This window comes from Neovison vison, chromosome 1 (assembly GCF_020171115.1).
Source record: "Neovison vison isolate M4711 chromosome 1, ASM_NN_V1, whole genome shotgun sequence".
Taxonomy (NCBI): Eukaryota; Metazoa; Chordata; class Mammalia; order Carnivora; family Mustelidae; genus Neogale; species Neogale vison.
In genome coordinates this window covers 255,496,093-255,513,610 of record NC_058091.1, presented here as the reverse complement: position 1 = coordinate 255,513,610, position 17,518 = coordinate 255,496,093, and the positions used below count along the sequence as shown (strand labels likewise).

Below are 17,518 nucleotides of genomic sequence, written 5' to 3'. Positions count from 1 at the left end.
TTTTGTGTCCTGCAGCTTTACTGAATTGATTTAGTACTCCTAATATAGTTTTTTTGGTGGAGTCTTTAGGGTTTTCTATGGATAGTATTGTGTTTTTTGCAAATAGTAACAGTTAAAAAAAAAAAAAGATTAAATACTTCCTTACTAATTTGGATGCCTTTTAAGTCCATTGCTGTGGCTACGATTCTCACTACTATGCTGAATAAAAGTTGTGAAAGTGGGTACATTCTCCTTGTCTTATTCCTGATCTTAGGGGGGAAAATTCTCAGTTTTTTACCACTGAGGATGATGTTAAGCGGTGGCTTTTTCATATAGGACCTTTATTATGTTGAGGTATGTTCCCTCTAAACCCACTCTGTTGAGAGTTTTTATCACAAACAGATGCTGGATTTTGTCAAAGCTTTTTCTGCATCTGCTGAGATCATCATATGACTTTTATCCTTCAATTTGTTGATACGTATCATGTTGACTGATCTTTTTAATGTATTGTTGAGTGTGGTTTGCTAATACTTTGTTCAGAATTTTGTCATCTGTTATTCATCAGGAATATGGCCTGTGGTTTTCTTTTTTTGGATTGTCTTTGCTTTACTATCAGGATTAATTCTGGCCTCCTAGGGTATACTTGGAAGCTTTCTTTGCTCTTCCATTTTTTGGAATAGATTGAGGAAAATAATGTCTTCTTTAAATGTGTGGTAGAATTCACTGTGAATCCCTCTGGCCCTGGGTTTTTGTTGTTGTTGTTGTTGGTAGCTTTTTGCATACCAATTCAATTTCATTCCCAGTAATTGGTCTGTTCAGGTTTTCTAATTATTCCTGATTCAGTTTTAGAAGATTATTTCTAGGAATTTATCCACTTCTTCTAGTTGGCATATAATGTTTTGTACTATTCTCATGTAATCCTTTCTATTTCTGGGGTGCTGGATGTTCTCTTTGATTTCTGATTTTATTTATTTGGGTCCTTTCTCTTTTTTTCTTGCTGAGACTGGCTAAAAGTTTATCCATTCTGTTTAACTCTTCAAAGAAGTGGCTCTTAGTTTTCATTGATTTTTTTTTTCCTGTCGATCTGTTATTCTCAATTTCATTTAAAGCTCTTATGATTATTATTTCCTATCTTCTCTTAACCTTAGGCTTTGTTCTTTTTCTAGCTCTTTTAGATTGTTTATGTGAGATTTTTTTTTGTTTATTGAGATTAGCCAGTATCACTATAAATTTTCCTCTTAGAACTCCAAAGATTTTGAGCCAGTGTGTTTTCATTTTCATTTGTGTCCATTTTTTCCTCTTTCATTTCTTCGTTCACCTATTACTTATTCAGTAATATGGTGTCCAGTTTTCACAACTTCCTGTTTTTTCAATTTTTTTTTTCTTGTGATTAATTTCCAGTCTCATACTCTTGTGGTTGGAAAAGATAATGATATGATTTCAGTCTTCTTAAATTTATTGAGACTTGTTTTGAAGTTCACCATCTTTTGTGGTCAACTTTCATGGCACCCCAAAACAAGTATGATAATAAGATCACTGATCACCATAATAATAATGAAAAGTTCAAAATGTTGCAAGAATTATGAAAATGTGACACAGAGACATGAAGTAAGCAAATGCTATTGGAAAAATGACACTGGTGGATATACTCACCATGGGGTTGCCACAAACCATTAGTTTTGTAGGGGGGACACAATTGTTTGTGAAGTACAATGAAACAGGTTTGCCTGTACTTAATTTAAAGGTTGGCAACTTTCCTTTTTTTTCTTTATTTTATTTTATTTATTTGAGAGAGACCACACCAGCACAAGAGAGAGCAGCAGGTAGAGGAAGATGGACAAGTAGGCTCCTGCTGAGCAGGGAACCCAATGTCAGGGTCGATCCCAGGACCCTGGGATCATGAACCAAGCTGAAGGCAGACACTCAAGCAACTGAGCTACCCAGGCGCCCCAATGTTGGCAAGTTTCAAAAAATTTTTAAATTTCTATATATTGGCCAAACCTAATACCTGTAAGCCAGTTTCAGTTTGTGATCTGTGCTATAGGTATAACAGTTTAGTTATCAAAGCTACCACTTTCTGAGCAGAGAGGTTTAATAACTTGCTCAGGGTTTCACAGAGAGTAATAGGGGAGCCACGACTTTACTTCATGCCTGTCTTACTCCAAAGCCTGTGCTCTGAATCACTGCTCTCCTCTGCCTACCCCATACATTCATCTAAATAACCTGAGGCAGGAATCTGTAATCCTTTTGCTGTAAAGGGCCAGATTATAAATATTTTACACTTTACAGGCTGTGAGGTCTCTGTCACAAATACTCAGCTGCCGTTGTAGTACAAAATCAGCCAGAGACAATATGGAAAATAATGAGCTTGGCTGTGTTCCAATAAAACTTTATTTACAAATACAGATGGTAGGCCAGATTTGGCCCATGGACAATAGTTTACTAACACTCGCTTTAAGGGAAGCAATGTTATGTACATTTTATACCCTAAAAAGCAAGATTGGGAAGGGAAGACTTGTCTGAGGCCATATTCTGTGTTAACTGTCACCCAAGCAACACTTAAATTATTTATGCTACCAGATATTCTGTACTTATTTGAAAGAAGTAAGTCTGAATTTCTCTAAAATTATTGTATAGTGTACAGTCATCTCCCCTGCCCCTGTACAGCTCAAGACTATAAATTATAATGCAAGAGTATAAAAAAATCATATCACTCTGGTTCCGTGTTCCAACAGTAACCCAGGTAGCTAATGACAGACAGTTCTACAGAGAATTCTATAAAATAGGATGCCTGGGTGTCTCAGTTCGTTAAGCATCTGCCTTCAGCTGGGGTCATGATCCCAGAGTCCCAGGATCAAGTCCTGCATCGGGCTCTCTGCTAAGCAGGAAGCTCGCTCTTCCCTCTCCCTCTGCCCCTCCCCCCTGCTTGGGGTCTCCCCCACCTCTCTCTCTCTCAAATAAAATCTTAAAAAATAAAATTAAAAAAGAATTCTGCATAATAGCAGGCCCACAAGCAAAATCCAGTATGGCTGTCCAGACATACACTGTGGTGCCTCCCCTAAACCCAGGTGCCTTGGAAATATGTGGCAGTTGTCAGAGGCAACGTGATCGTTCATTTTCAAACTCTCTCCCAGGACGTGCCAAGGGTATAGAACACCCAGGTAAGAGAACCAAAATGAACATTTATTTCCTGATACCAGAGTCAATGTATGTTAGCAGAAGCATTATTGATTTGAGTTGTCAAGTATCAAAAGTCCCAACAGGCCGTGACTACAGAAAATGATGAACATGGGCCTGCTAAGAGGAAGGTCTGGGACTGTGGCCAGCTTCCAGACAGAAAGCTCCATTAGCACAGGTAGGGGAGCCTCACTTCAAGGATTTCCAGGGCCATCAGGCAGCTGAGGTGGGCAGCTGCCTCTTGTCCAGACCACAGTTAGAACAAGCAGAGCAGATGTGTGATGGCAGAACAAACCTCAGGGCCTCTGGAAACCTGACCAAGGGCAGTTAGGGCAGCTCTCTCCTCAGAGAGGTTGGGAGTGGAAGGAAGGAACTATGTCCTTGGCCTGTACTAGGGGCTGGCTGTGGACTTCATCACACTGTACAATATCCACATCCACTTTATAACTGACCACACCGAGGCCCTGTGATGGTTAATTTTATGTGTCAGCCTTGTATGGCATGGCACCCAGTTGTTTGGTCAAACCCCCAGGGAGATGTCATTGTTAAGGAACTTTTAGATGTGATTAATATTTAACTCTGTAGACTCTGAGTAAAGCAGATTACCCTCCCGAATGTGGGTGGGCCTCATCCAAACAGTCAAAGGCCTTACAACTGAGGTCCCCCTAAGGAAAAAGGAATTCTGCCTGCAGACTGTCCAAGGACTCGGAACTGCAACATCAACTCTTCCCTGAATCTCCAACCTGCCCTGCAGGTTTCAGACTTACCAGCCATCCACAAACCTAGGAGCCAATTTCTTCAAGTAAATCTATAAATCTATATCTTATTTATATCTGTATTCACACTGTAGGCAGACACCTGTGCCTCAGCATGGAGGAGAGCCTACCACCGAGCCCACAAGCCCAGACATGGTTACCTTTTTGCGTGGCCGAAGCTTGTCCCGCCATTCCTTCAGGTTCTGGTTATGGCTCTCATCTAGGGCCTTCAGCTTCTGAGTTTCATGTTCTACCAGGAGGTGACACTTTTCATTCTGGAACAAATTCCAGGCAGAACAGGTAAAAACTCAGAAGGCAGAGGTGCAGAGGGCTAAAACAGACTTCATGCTATAGACATGTTGACATCAGCATTATTCATTTCTTACTTCTTCTCCTTGATTATAATTTTATAGAAACTCTATACCTATTATACACAGATACCAAGAAACGCCTGGAGGAATATTTCAGAATATTCATGTTAATAGTTCTTATTATGTGGTGGGAGCTACAGTAATTTGCATCTTTCTTATTGGTGCTTTTTTGCACTGTTTGAATTCTTCAACATGAACATTTATGTCATTTTTATAAAACTATTAACAATAAATAAAAATAAGTCCCCAAATCCCACCACTAGAGGCACCCACTGCAAAAATTTAGATGTTACTCAGCTCACCCTTATTATACACTTCTGACACCTGCTTCCCCCAACCCTTAATGTTACAATGTAAATATTTCTACAAAGAATTAACATTTTTCTTAATCATTTTCAATGCCTACACAGTATCCCAGTGTGGATTCATCAAATTTAAACACTCCCCTACATCTGGTCACTTAGGTTGCTCTTAATCTTCACTCTTTTATTTATTTATTTTTTAAGGTTTTATTTATTCATTTGATAGAGATCACAAGTAGGCAGAGAGGCAGGTGGGGGGGTGATGTGGAGCAGGCTCCCTGCTGAGCAGAGAACCCGATGTGGGGCTCCATCCCACAGAACCCTGGGATCATGACCTGAGGCGAAGGCAGAGGCTTTAACCCACTGAGCCACCCAGGCGCCCCTTAATTTTCACTCTTTTAAATAGCACTGTATTGTGTGCTTTGGACTGAATTGTGTCTCCCCAAAATTCATATGTTGAAGCCCAAATCCCCACTGTGATGCTATTTGGAGGTGGCCCTTTAGGGAAAAATTAAGTTTAGCTGAGATCCTAAGGGTGGGCCGTCATGATGGGATTAGTGTCTTAGAAGAGACTAGAGAGGTGGCTTTCTCCTTCTCTGTGCCCTGTAAGGACACAGCAAGAAGCAGGCCATTTGCAAGCCAGGAAGAGAGGCTGAACCCAACCACACCTGGAAGCTGATTTTAGCCTTCCAGGCTGTGAGAAAATAAACTTGTTTAAGCCACCCAGACTGGTATTTTGTTATGGCAGCCAGAGCTAAGATAACTATATATGTAATTTTCTATATCTTATGTCATTTCCTCAGAAGAAATTTTGTGGTAAGGATGAGGGAATGGACCTGACTGACGCATTCCCAACTTTACTGTTCTCTTAGGTAAGTTATCTGCTTCACAAAAGTTACTTAGAATTTCTCACAAGCAAAAGATACAAGTCCCTGTTGATTCCTCACAGAGAATCTAAAGCAAGGGGAAAGCACTTTCATCCAGATACACCAACCCTATTGAGTTGGAAGAGTGAAACCCATTGGGGATTTTTCGTTTTGGGTTTCATTCTCTGGCTTCTGAGGGTTTAAGAAATGTTTAGTTAGAAACAATAATCCTAGAAGTACAGAGTACCTTTGACCTGCCAGGAGCTGGCCCCTGGGATTCTGTATGGGTTCTCTCAGTTAATCCTCCCAGTAACTCCATGAGGCAGGGATGGGGAAAACAGATACAGAAGGTGAGGGGTTTGGCTAAATTTCACAGAGCAATACGTGGCAGGGTCCCTACCTGACAGTCTTCAATGCCTGTCATGTTTTCTCCACGCCTCTCTGCCTCTCCAGAAATTGCCAGATGGGTCTAACAGCCTGAGCAATTTCCTGAAATCAGAGGTTTGAACCTGCCTATTCCTCACGTATGGCAATGCCTGGCTCTACCACAAGGGGGCTCCCGGTACCAGCTCCTGGGGTGGTGCCCCTCAGGCAGGGGGCAAGCTCAGGAGTCCGGAATCTTGAAATGTTCAGGATCTCCCTGGGGAAAGGGGTCACCAGGAGGTTGGCAACACCAGGATCCCGTTCCCTGAGCCTCTTGCCATTAAGGATGATCTGAGCTGTAGGTTTTTGTGTGTGTTCTTTATCAAGTTGAGGAAGTTCTCCCTTTATTCCTAGTTTACTAAGAGTGTTACCATGAATGAGTGTTGGGTTTTGTCAGATGCTTTTTCTATATGATCATGTGACTTTCCTTTAGCCTGTTGATGTTATGGATTACGTTGATTTTTGAACGTTGAACCAGCCTGGGATAAAGCCCACTTACATTCTTTTTAGATTTGTCGCAGTCAATTTGCTAATATTTTGTTGAGGATTTGTGCATCTGTGTTTATGAGAGAGAGTGGTTTGCTGTTTTCTTTGTAATGCCTGGTTTTGGCTTAGGATAATCGGGACACCCAGCAGCATGCAACCGCCAGGCCCCAGGCAAAGCACTTTCAGTTCAGTCATCTCATTTACATAGCCTCACCCCCATCCTACAAAATAGGAATTCTCTCCCCCAGCCCATACCCACTCTGTGGAGGCAGGAACTCGAGCCTGGGAGGTGATGGGATTTGGCCAACATTACACAGCAGGATGGAAATTGTTTTAGCCCCGGCTTCTCTCAGGAGACTCCTTCCCTGTTTGTAGTTTTTGGTCCCTGAGAGAGGACTTCTTTGAGGGAAACTGAGGCAGTCCAAGAAGAGGGGGCAGGGAGGGCAGTACCTGCAGCTGCTGCAGCTCGCTCATGTTGCTCTCACACTGTGCCATCATGTCCCGCATCTGGTTTTCATGTTTTTGCTGCTGCTGTAGCCGCTCTGACTTCTGCCTTTTCTCCTCTTGCTGGGAGAACTGCCACAGAGAGAGTGAGTGCCTCAGAGGGCCACAGGCCTGGCCGGGCCACTGGGGGTTGGGGGGTACCTCCACCATTTGTTCTAGAACACCCTGTCAGAGGGACTGCTTTGTGCATAACCCAAGTGCCCTACACCGTTCAGGCTCTATCCTCCTCCTGAGCGGAGACCCAGGCTGGTAGGGACACGACACGGTATTGTTGTGACATGGCCACTACACAGGAATCAGAGGAGCCCAGGGCCACCGACCCCATGTCCCCAAGTCACATGGATGATGCACAAGTGGGGTCTCGGTAGATGCTAGAGGAAGGGGTTTACCAGTGGAGGAAGCTGCGGGATCGAAGCACCAGCATCTCAGAGGGAACAGTCCAGCAGAGCAGCTGATGAGGGGGTGACTGGCACGCCTCCTCCACGCCCCCACTCTGCAGCTCTCTCTTCCATCCCTCCCAGCCGCATAAGGTGCAGGCCCCCAGCTCCAGCACACCCGCGGAGCCCCACCTGCTTGATCTTCTCGCGCTGCTCCGAGGCGCTGCCCGCGCCGTTGATGTGGAGGCTCTTCTTGTACATGGCCATGCGCGTCTTGCCCTCGCTCCTCTGAATCTTGGGCAGCCGCGCTTTCTCCTGCTGCTGCCGCACCTTCAGCTGCTCCACCATGCGCTGATTGTAGCGCTGCATCTGCTCCCGCTCCTGAGGGGACAGCCGGCCAGGGCCAAGTTCATGGTCACATGTGCTTTGGGCCCTGGGGCAGGGGGCGAGGAGGGGGGCAGTGTGTGCAAGGAGAGGCCCAAGGCTGCCATGCGCTACTCCAGAATCCAGGATCCATGTGGTCCCAAGTACCCAGCAGAGCAAGGCTGGTATCGTTTTACTTCTACTGTTAAATTTCTTAAGTGAGAACAGAAAATGTTGCTTTTTGTAAATGTTTGGGATTTTTACCTTCTAAATGCCTTCTCATATGATCTGTGGTCACATGCCATTAAAGCTAATACCACAGAGCAAAATATACAGACAGGGATGGTTCATCATTCTTGATGGCAGGTGTCAATTAAAAGCACTATTAAATTTGAGTTTTTCCTGGCATTTTTTGGCATGGCTGTCACCTCCTCCAAGGAGCTTCCCCTGACTTCCTAGCCAGGTTGGGCACCCTTATTAGAGCTGCCATAGTCCTGTGCTGACCTCCATCATTGCATTTAGATTAGGAATTGTAATTACCCACTGGCTGTACACCCATAGCTTGGTTTGTCTGTCTCTGTTCCCACTAAGGGGATCAAACCAAGACAGACAATTACACAGAAGTAGAGGGCGCTCTGGCCTCCAGAGCAGGGGCCCTTGCCTGGTCTGAGGGGGTTAAGGAAGGCTTCCTGGCAGAAGTGGTTTAAGTTGATACTTAAAAGCATTCTGAGGGAATGTGTGCAAAAGAGAGTGATGAGGGGGAAATGGAAAAATGAGGGAGAAGGGGAAAAAGTGAAAGACACACCCTAAGGAGTCCGTGAGGGAGCCGCCATCTGCTTCCCTACATGGTTTTCCCTATTCCTAGCGCCTCCACCTGAGGCAGGACATCCCCCAAGAACCTCCTGGGGCCCCACTGCGACCAACACCTGGCTCTTCTTGGGAGCACAGATCATACTCAAGTGGCGCACTGTCACAGCGTGGCCTCACGGCCCTACCCAGTACTTTTGGTGGCAGCCTTGGTGGCCCGCCCATCCAGGGACCTCACCTTCTCATGCTTGCGCACCAGCTCATGCCGCTGGAGAAAGTACTGGTCTTTGAGCTGCTGCTTCACCAGTTGGTGCCTCTCCTGCAGGTGATGCTCCTCCATTTCCCATAGGGCGGCCTCCCGGTCTGTGAAGGAGGAGGCCTGATGAGACACTTATGGCCAGAGCCCCACTGGGCCAGGAGAGTAGTACACCAGGAAGTGACCAGAGTCAGAAGCCAGAGAAACCAGAGACCTAGGCTGGAGCCGCTCTCATTCACTAGGATTTGGGACAGGTAACAAACCTTCTGCAGGCCTCCACTCCTGCTTCTGCCAAATGCGTACAACCACACCACAGAGGGAGAAGTGTTCTCGGGAGACATATTTATGTTCAGTGTTTCTTAACGGGCAGGTGGGAAGGGCTCATGGAGCTTCATGAAGAAGCCAGGACAGCTCTCTGTCGCTATTTTGTCCTTTGGAAAACGTGGGACACCCTCCTTGGCCACTGCACGTCCCTTATATAAACATCATTGAGACAGCAGTATCTGGCATTTTATCACTGGAAGTCTATGATCGGATCCTCTGCTCAGCCACAGGCAGGGCACCGGTGTCAGAGGACCTCAGGCCCCGCGAGACACATAGCGGGCTGCGCTCAACCCATGAAGAATGGTCAGTTTACGTCACTGCATTCCTGTTCTGGGAACACTGGAGCTGCCCATGGTAATCGGAATGGTGATTTGGCTTCTTGACCAAAACCAGAACCACTGTCCCCTAAGGAGGGTGGGTCTTCTCAATATTGTGGGACAAAAAAACAAATGAGGGCAACATCTGTGGCTCCTCAGAACACCAGGGACCCCATTTCGCAGCCCCATCCCCAAGTACTGAGGGGGTCCACACTGCTCGGCTGCATGAGCCATCACAGCGCTTTGTTGTGTCAGTAAGCAAGAGACAGTGTGGGAACCTTGGCCCCATGTTGTTTACTTCTTCACAACAGGCTGCTCTGTTGGCTCAAAAGCCCACAGGCGCCACACTCAAATTTTCACCATCCAACTGTTATACATGCAGCTCAAACAACAGATTTTTGGCCACTGAGAGCCCACTTGCTTTGCACACCCCACAACACCAAACCAAACTAGATGAGATAAAGCTCGGGCAGTAGAAAGACCCTAAGCAGAGCTGCCCTTCAGAGCTCTATCCCAGGACCCCACCCTGCCAAGTGACCCCATCCAGATACAGAAGCCCTCCCTCTGGGAGTGGTCTACACTGGGGTCTCCAGAAGGTCCTGGGCTGTGAGGGATCTGCCGGCATGCAAACCTGTCAGGGTGTCAGGGTGGTTAGGAGCCTGGCTTCAAGAGGAGATCCGTGGTCAAGGCCTACTCTACCACGCATTAGCAGAGCAACCCCAGCCACAGCACAGTCGCTCCGCAAGCCTCCGTTTCCTCATCTACAAGAACACCTTGTTGCATAAGGTGAAGATTTAAGGAGACTGAGCCATGAGGACTGGTACACGGCCTGGCAAAGTAGTCACTCGATACATGATAGCTCTCATACGGGGCTCAATACTGTCCGACCCCCGGTACCCCGTTCACCCAGTGGACCTATTACAATTTCTACCCGCTCTCCATCGCTTGCTTTCTTTCTTCCTTCCTCGACATCAGGAATAATGTCAAATAGTGTTGGTGACAACTGGTTTCTGTGCCTCAGCCCCAACTTCAGGCAGGCTGTCCCCACATTTCGCCCTGAAGGAATGTCTTTTCTTTTTAGGGTGGAGAAGCACCTTGCAGTTCCTAGCAGAGCCCACTCTCTGGCACCCACCTCGAAGGAGTTCCTGCTTCTTAGTGAGACACTCGCGCTCCTTGTCACAGATCTCCCGCCTGTTGTCAGCAGTGATCTTCTTCATCGCCAGCTCCAAGTCCTCCTTCTGCTTGGCCAGGAAGTCCCGGTCCTGTGTGGGAGAGAGAATAGACCTTTAGCACTGGCTTCGGCACCTCGTCCTCTACTGCTATTACAGAAGATAGGTCATCACAAGCAGCGAAGAAAACATGTGGAAATGTGAGACTTAGAGACACGTCAACCAGTTGTGGCATGTGCACTTTATGTGGACCCTGATTCAAACAAATTGTAAAACAGAAGAATTAATGAGACAATTGGAAATGGAAATAATGATTCAATGCAATAATTACTGAATTATTGTTAAATATTTAAAGTTTTAAGTACATTTATGGTATTGTGGATTTATTTTTTAAAGATACATACTGAGACATTTACAGGTAAAATGATAGGATATGTGGGGTTTGATTCAAATAACACAGAAGGGTGGGGGAGTAAGGGGACATGAGTTCCTAATTCCTGAGATCAGGCAATGAGGGGGTTCCTGTTGCACCTCTTTCTGCCTATGTTTTTAATTTGCCATCATAAAGAATTAAAAAATTAAAATTTAAAAAATTTAGGGAACACATAGGCAGAAACAAAAATGCCCGGGAATCATATCACCCAGGAGTAGTAGCTGGTTTGGGTTTATCTATATAAACATGTTTCTGCAAAAGGACTTAGAGATTTGTATACCCATGTTTGTAACAGCATTATTCACCATAGCTATGGGATGGAAACAATTATCCACAGACAGAAGGGCGCATTAATAAAATGTAGTATAGAAAGACTGGAATATTTCTCGGCCCTGAAAAAGGAGGGAGAGTCTTACGTGTGCTACAACACGGGTGACTCTCAAGGGCCTGCTAAACTGAAGTAAAGCAGGCACAAAAGAACAAATACCATATGTTCCCACATTTAGGAGGTGAGATTTGTGGAGGCAGAAAGAAGAACGGTGGTTGCCAGGGACTGGGGGAGGGTTATCATGGGGTGTTACTACTTCTTTGGTAGCTTCAGTTTCGCCAGATAAAGGGTTCTGGCAAGGGTTGGTGAGGATGGTTGGCACGATGGGGTGAAGGTACTTAATACCACTGAACTGGACGCTAAAAATGCTTTAGATGCTAAATTCTGTTATGTCTGTTTTACTGTAATTTTTTAAAAATGAAAAATACCGTTCCATGTCCTAATGTAATCCTCTATCAAATGAGTTTTAATGGCTGAAAATACTTCATGGCCCAGGTGTACCCTAGCTTATTCACCCAATACTTAATGGGTTGTTTCCTGGTTGTCTCTATTTTAGATGGTGCTGCTCTTCAGCCTCTGGGAGCTGTTTGTAAACCTCTGCGATGATTTATCCTCAGGATTAGTCTTTAGAAACAGAAAATCCAGGCCAACAATGTGCATATTTTTGAGGCTCTTGATACCACTACCAAAATGGCCTCCTTAAAGAGCCAGTCTACTTTCCCTGTGTGGGGATGGGGGCCATCTCCCCCACCCTCCCCAGCCCGGAATTCTTTTTCTGATGATAGCATCAAAGGACAGGCTGTAGGACAGAATGATGGTGTCCTGGAGAAAACACGAAGTCTGGAGACAGACTAAATTTGGGGCCGTGCCCCATATTGCTAATTCCAGAGAGTCACCCCCCTGAGCCTTTGTTTCTTCCTCTGCAAAGGGAAAACCAAACACCACCTGCCCTGGTAAGCCAAGAATGCTACACCAGATAGTATACAAAACATTTTTAAGTGTACGTTTGGGGGCAGAGGAAGGACAATATACAGACTCCATAGTGGGAGAAAAATGAGCACATGGTCTGACAACGGCTACAAAGGAGGCTAGTGAGGCTGGGGCAGAGGGGACTGAGTCAAGCTGGGAGAGGCTGGCCGGACGAGACCCACGGGGCTTTGTAAGCACATAAGGAGGTTGGCCTATCTTATGAACAAAGTGGGAGCCACAGAAGGTTTTCAGGACACAAGACTATAAGGGGAGGGTGACATTATCAGATTTGGAATCTGTGTTGATTGCATTGGCTGGTGGGAGAGAAAACTGTAGGAAAGCAAGAGAGGAAGCAGGGAGACTAGCTGGGAGGCTACTGCAGCAGTTAAGGCAAAAGATGACCCTGGCCAGAAGTCATAGAGATGCAGACAAAGTGGATAGACCCAGAGACAGTCTGGAGCTTTTTTTTTTTTTTAAATCCATGCTTTCAGGAAGTGATAAAGGTTGGAGGAAAAGGAGGTATCAGGAATGACAAGGTTTCTGGCCTGACAGCAGGATGGAAGGCGGTGCCCCCTCAGAATCCAAGAACAGGACCAGGTCCGGGAGATTGTGGGTTTGATGTATGAGACTCCAAAAGATGCTAAGTGGGCTGGTGGATGTACTGGGTTATTCAAGGAGGTAGGACATACACACAACCCTAAGACAAGGCAGGGGGCATGAAACACTTTGGAAGAGGGGGATGTAAAGAGCTGGAATGTCCAGAAATGGGAGCTTACTCCTAGCCGGAGTGAGAGCAGTCAAGGAAGGCTGCATGGGGGAGGTGTTAACAAGGATAGGCTGGATTTAAGCACTCAGAATGAGAGATGGGTATGCAAGGGGCAAGGCATGGGCATAGAGGGGAACTTCATCATTGAGGGTCTCAAACCTGGGACTCTCCAACCCGACTAAGGGGCAAGGACTCACGAGAAGCTGCTTCTTCTGCGCATGTTCCTCCATCTTCTGCTTCATGCTCTCCTTCCGCTGTTGCCTGGGGAGCTTCTCCACCTCGTTCTTCACCTGCATCAAAACAGCAGAGAGTGGCAGGGTCAGGCTCCCTCCTCACATTTCCTAGAAAATAAGTCTTCAACCCCTGAACTCCTGAGGCAGGAAGACCAAAGGTGAGGTTCAGCTTTCTAGACACCGGCCCCCAACCACACTCTCCACCAAGCCCCTCTGACAGGGGTCCCGACAGGCCTACTCCCGTCTGCTGCTGGCTCTGGCTTTAGACTCCCCCAGAGCGAGAGGTGCCGCTTTTGCTACTTGCCGTCCAGCCTCCTTCTGATGGCAGCGCCTCCCTTTCCCTCAGAGGGGTAGCCTTGCTTCACCTTCGTCCAGTACTGTCCCCTCAGAAGCCTTTTTAGACATTTTCTTCATTACCTGCCCCTATGAAATGCTAATCCCACAGATAAACTGTGAATCTGTTAAGCCATTATAATAACTGAAGCTATTTTTAACCCCTCAGGGGTGCGATCTCCCTGGAAAAGACAACACACACTTCAGATACTGGCTCCTCAGTGCCTGAGGTTCAGGGGGGGCTGACAGCGCCTGCCCGGCTCCATCTGGCTCTAGGCTGGACACAGGACGCAGGCTGTCAGTCACCGTACTCCATGCCCTGGCCTTGGGGACTGGTTCAGAGGTGAACACATGACTCTCGCTGGGCCGGTGAGAGCTTTAGGATGTGTGCTAGAACCATCGAAGAAAGCGGCTGTCTATCCTCTGGGGTTGCTAAGCTGGGAGGATGGAGGCCACAGTGGGTCACCCCAGAGGGGCCTGCCTGAGACTAAACTCCGTGCCAGGAAGCAATACCAAAACCTGAAAAGGAAGGATTCCTGGTGACACTTCTGCCCTCCTGGTCAGAAGTCAGTAAGTGTTTTCAAGTCAGCTGGAAATGGGCTTCTGTTTCTTATAACAGAAGAGGGAGAAGAGATTCATAATAGTTCTCTCTAAGGCACCCAGAGTTTTTCACAGAGTTCTGAGGAACCCACATCTTAACAAGTCCCTGACACCCCAAAACTTACTGACAAAGGGCTCTTAGGAGCCGCTGTTAGAAAAATACTGTCCAGGATCAAAAGTACATTCCAGGGGAGGTCTTCTGACCTGATGAGTGTAAGCCAAAGCAGCCTCTCTCTCCTGCTGACTACAATGAAAAACCCTGGGTAAAATACGAAAAACAACTACCCGAGGGCTCTGAAAAATAAACAAAAACAGGTGGCCATTGGAGGAGTCAAAACTTAGAGAAGAGGTTAGAACAGGGGCGAGTCTCCTAATTTTTTAGTTTCCTGGTTTTTTTTCCTTTTGCGCTCCTGGCTTTGCACCAGTCCCAAACCTGCACAGTGGTGTGGTGGGAACAGTGACTCAAACTCCATAAGAAACCTCACGTTCTGGCAGAGAACCGGGAAAAGAGGCTTGGGCAGGTCAGACAGCGTGTGGGAAGAACCCCAGAGAGAAGGCAGCAGAAGGAGGGAAACCCTAATTCTGTGCATGAGCGCACACACATCTCAAGCTCACCTGAGCTGAGCGGTACAAGGCAGACCCAAAGCAGTATAGGAGCCGCCACCCTCAAGGCAAGACAGACCCTGTGCTCTGAGCCTACCAGGATCTGACTGCTAAAACAAAATCATCAACATTATCCAGATTCTAATGAGACCCAGAGTATATAGACTGTAACATTCAAAATGTCAGTGATCAGTAAATGTCAGTAAATCCAAAATGACTCTACATACAAAGAATCAGGAAATTGGACAGAATTTCAAAGAAAAAAATCGTCAAATGCCAATTCCAAGATGACCCAGATATTAGAATTACCAGACAAAAACTTAAAGGCAGCTATTGTAACCGCACTCTGTCAGGTGAAGGTAAACATACCTGAGGTTAATGGAAAGAGAGAATGTTGCCACAGAGAAATACAAACCCTAAAAAAGAGACAAGAGACACCTGGATGGCTCGGTCAGTTAAGCATGTGATGCTTGGTTTCAGCTCGGGTCATGATCTCAGGGTCATGAGATCGAGCCCCACATCGGGCTCTGTGCTCAGTGCAGAGTCTGCTTCTCCATCTCCCTCTGCCCTTCCACCCCCGCACACAGGCACGTGCTCTCCCTTTCTCTGTCTCACATAAATAAAATCTTCAAAAAAGAGGCACACAAAAAACTTAGGACCAAACAATACAGCATCTGACATGAAACACGGAAAGCACTGGGCAGAGCTGGGGTGGAGTGGAGGTGACAGAGGGGCCAGTAAATTTGAAGAGTGAGTAATAAAAATTATACAGCATGAACAAGAGAAAGGATGACAAAGACTAAAGCTTTAGAGACTTACGGGAAAATACCAAAGGTATAACATTTGTGTTTTGGGGATTGCCAAAAGGAAAGGAGAAAAAGACGGGTATAGAAAACATCCATCTCTAATGGCTAAAACCTCCTGGCTTCTGTGACAGTGAACGACATCTTGAGAGCAGGGTTCCTATCTCTCTTGCTCGGTACACAGCACCTAGCACAGTGCCCCGTGTGTGGATAGACCATACAAGAGGTGCTGAGTAGCTCTCATTTGGATAGGAGGTAACTGGGACCCAGGAAAGTTGCTGTCCAAGGCTCAACACAGTTAGTGATCCAGAGCCAAGACTCAGAACCAGGCCAGACTCCCAAGCCTCTGCTCCCTGCACTGGAGCTGGGGGTGTGCTTCATACAGCATCGTACCCCAGCCCATTGGCCTGGCTCTCAGCAGGAGGGCCGGGAGCAGGGTAAGGCCAATGAGGTGTCCCCACCGGGCATAAAAGGGAATACCATAACCTTCAGTAATCAAGATAAATTACATTTTAAAATCTCAAAATTCATGTCCCAAATCATGACTATTTTTTTTGAAGACTTCATTTATTTGACAGAGAGCACAAGCAGAGGGAGCAGTAGGCAGATGGACAAGGAAAAGCAGGCTCCCCGCAGAGTGGAAGGCCTGACACAGGACTCGATCCAGGACTCTGGGACCATGACTTGAGCTGAAGGCAGACATCTAACAGAATGAGCACCCCAGGAGCCCCATGAATATCAAAATTGTAAATACAGACAGGATCCTGCCCTATATTGCAGAACTCAAACTCATTACACTTACACTAATCTTGGTCCTATTGGAGGCTGACTTCAAGTAGCTGACATTCTGTTCACCGTGAATATTTTGCAGTTAGTTTTTATTTTAAAACACCACACTAGAATATTATTTGATGAGCAAGGTTTTTGGCGCTCCCTTAAGTTTTGTGCCCACATGTCTCACCCCAGCTGTGGCCCTGCAGTGGCCCGAGGCCTCCTGGATACAACAAATGTCACGCCCACACACTGCGGTCTGGGAGCCGGGCTCTGAGGTCGCCAGCCCCACAGACCACCCTTAGAGGCTGTCTGGACACTGGGAACGGCCCACCAAGTATGCCCCCGCCTGCCGGCGACAGGCTCCACAGAGGGAGGTGTGGGCTGTACTTTGGGACCCAGATGCCTTCCCCAGGGTAGGCTGGGAAATCTGCCTCTCTCCCTTTGTCTCCAGACCATCTGCCTCTTTGCCACCCTCCCCTTCCTCTTCCAGCTGGGAGAGGAAAGAGAAGAAGAGCCACATGGGTCCCAACTAGGGGACTGCCGTCTGGGGAGAAAGAAGGCAGGGCACAGAAGACACACTGTGTTTGCCCCCAGCACCCGCTCCCCCTTCTGCTGAAAGTATCTTAGATCCCCCTGGGCTGCCATGCCTTCCTTCTCCGCTGTTCTCTTTCAGCTGGGGTTGCTAGGCTGGAGGATGTCCAGAAAGCTGCCTGGGAGTCAAGTCAACGCAAGACAGCAAATGGCGGAGAAGTGGCTCTTCACGGGGCAGGTGGGCCCGTGAATCCAGACACATGGACACGAGCTCCCGGAAGCGGGGCTCAGCTGGGGTTCTGATCACTTGCAACCTAGACACCCCCAGCCTCTGCCCAACACATACTCACCTCCTTCTTCATCAGTTTGAGCTGCTCCTGGAACTTGGTATAGTCCCGGTCCTGCTCCAGCCGGATCCGCTTGGCCTCCTCCCGGCGGCGCACCGCATGGTCCTGCTCCATCTTCTCCACTTGCTGCTTCTGCTGACGCTCCAGGTTCTCCAGCTCCGTGTCGAAGAACTTCTTCTTGGCCTAGAAGAAGCAGAAGGAGAAATTTAGCAAAGCCGCTTTATACCCAGGAGAAAGATGGGAATCGAGATGGGGCGAGCCCAGGGCTGATCAGGCCTAGACTTGAATCCCAGCTCAACCACCTCTGCCACGTGACCTGGGA

General features: G+C 47.0%; 1 protein-coding gene and 1 long non-coding RNA gene across 3 annotated transcripts in view; one reads left to right on the top strand and one right to left on the bottom strand.

The window, feature by feature from the left end:
• LOC122892828 (serine/threonine-protein kinase 10) overlaps nucleotides 1-17,518 on the bottom strand; it is a 120,194-nt gene that overhangs the window by 10,158 nt on the left and 92,518 nt on the right. For both annotated transcript variants that reach the window (XM_044229482.1, XM_044229483.1), the window contains 7 exons: nucleotides 17,200-17,379; nucleotides 13,170-13,262; nucleotides 10,440-10,569; nucleotides 8,649-8,773; nucleotides 7,433-7,621; nucleotides 6,810-6,935; nucleotides 4,073-4,186 (listed from right to left, as the gene is read on the bottom strand). In XM_044229482.1, coding sequence (XP_044085417.1) covers nucleotides 4,073-4,186; nucleotides 6,810-6,935; nucleotides 7,433-7,621; nucleotides 8,649-8,773; nucleotides 10,440-10,569; nucleotides 13,170-13,262; nucleotides 17,200-17,379 — 957 coding nt within the window. The remainder of the gene's footprint in view (nucleotides 1-4,072; nucleotides 4,187-6,809; nucleotides 6,936-7,432; nucleotides 7,622-8,648; nucleotides 8,774-10,439; nucleotides 10,570-13,169; nucleotides 13,263-17,199; nucleotides 17,380-17,518) is intronic.
• On the top strand, nucleotides 8,769-10,842 carry LOC122892854. Its single transcript, XR_006381532.1, has 2 exons — nucleotides 8,769-8,920; nucleotides 10,389-10,842. It is a non-coding gene; the product is annotated as an uncharacterized LOC122892854 (long non-coding RNA).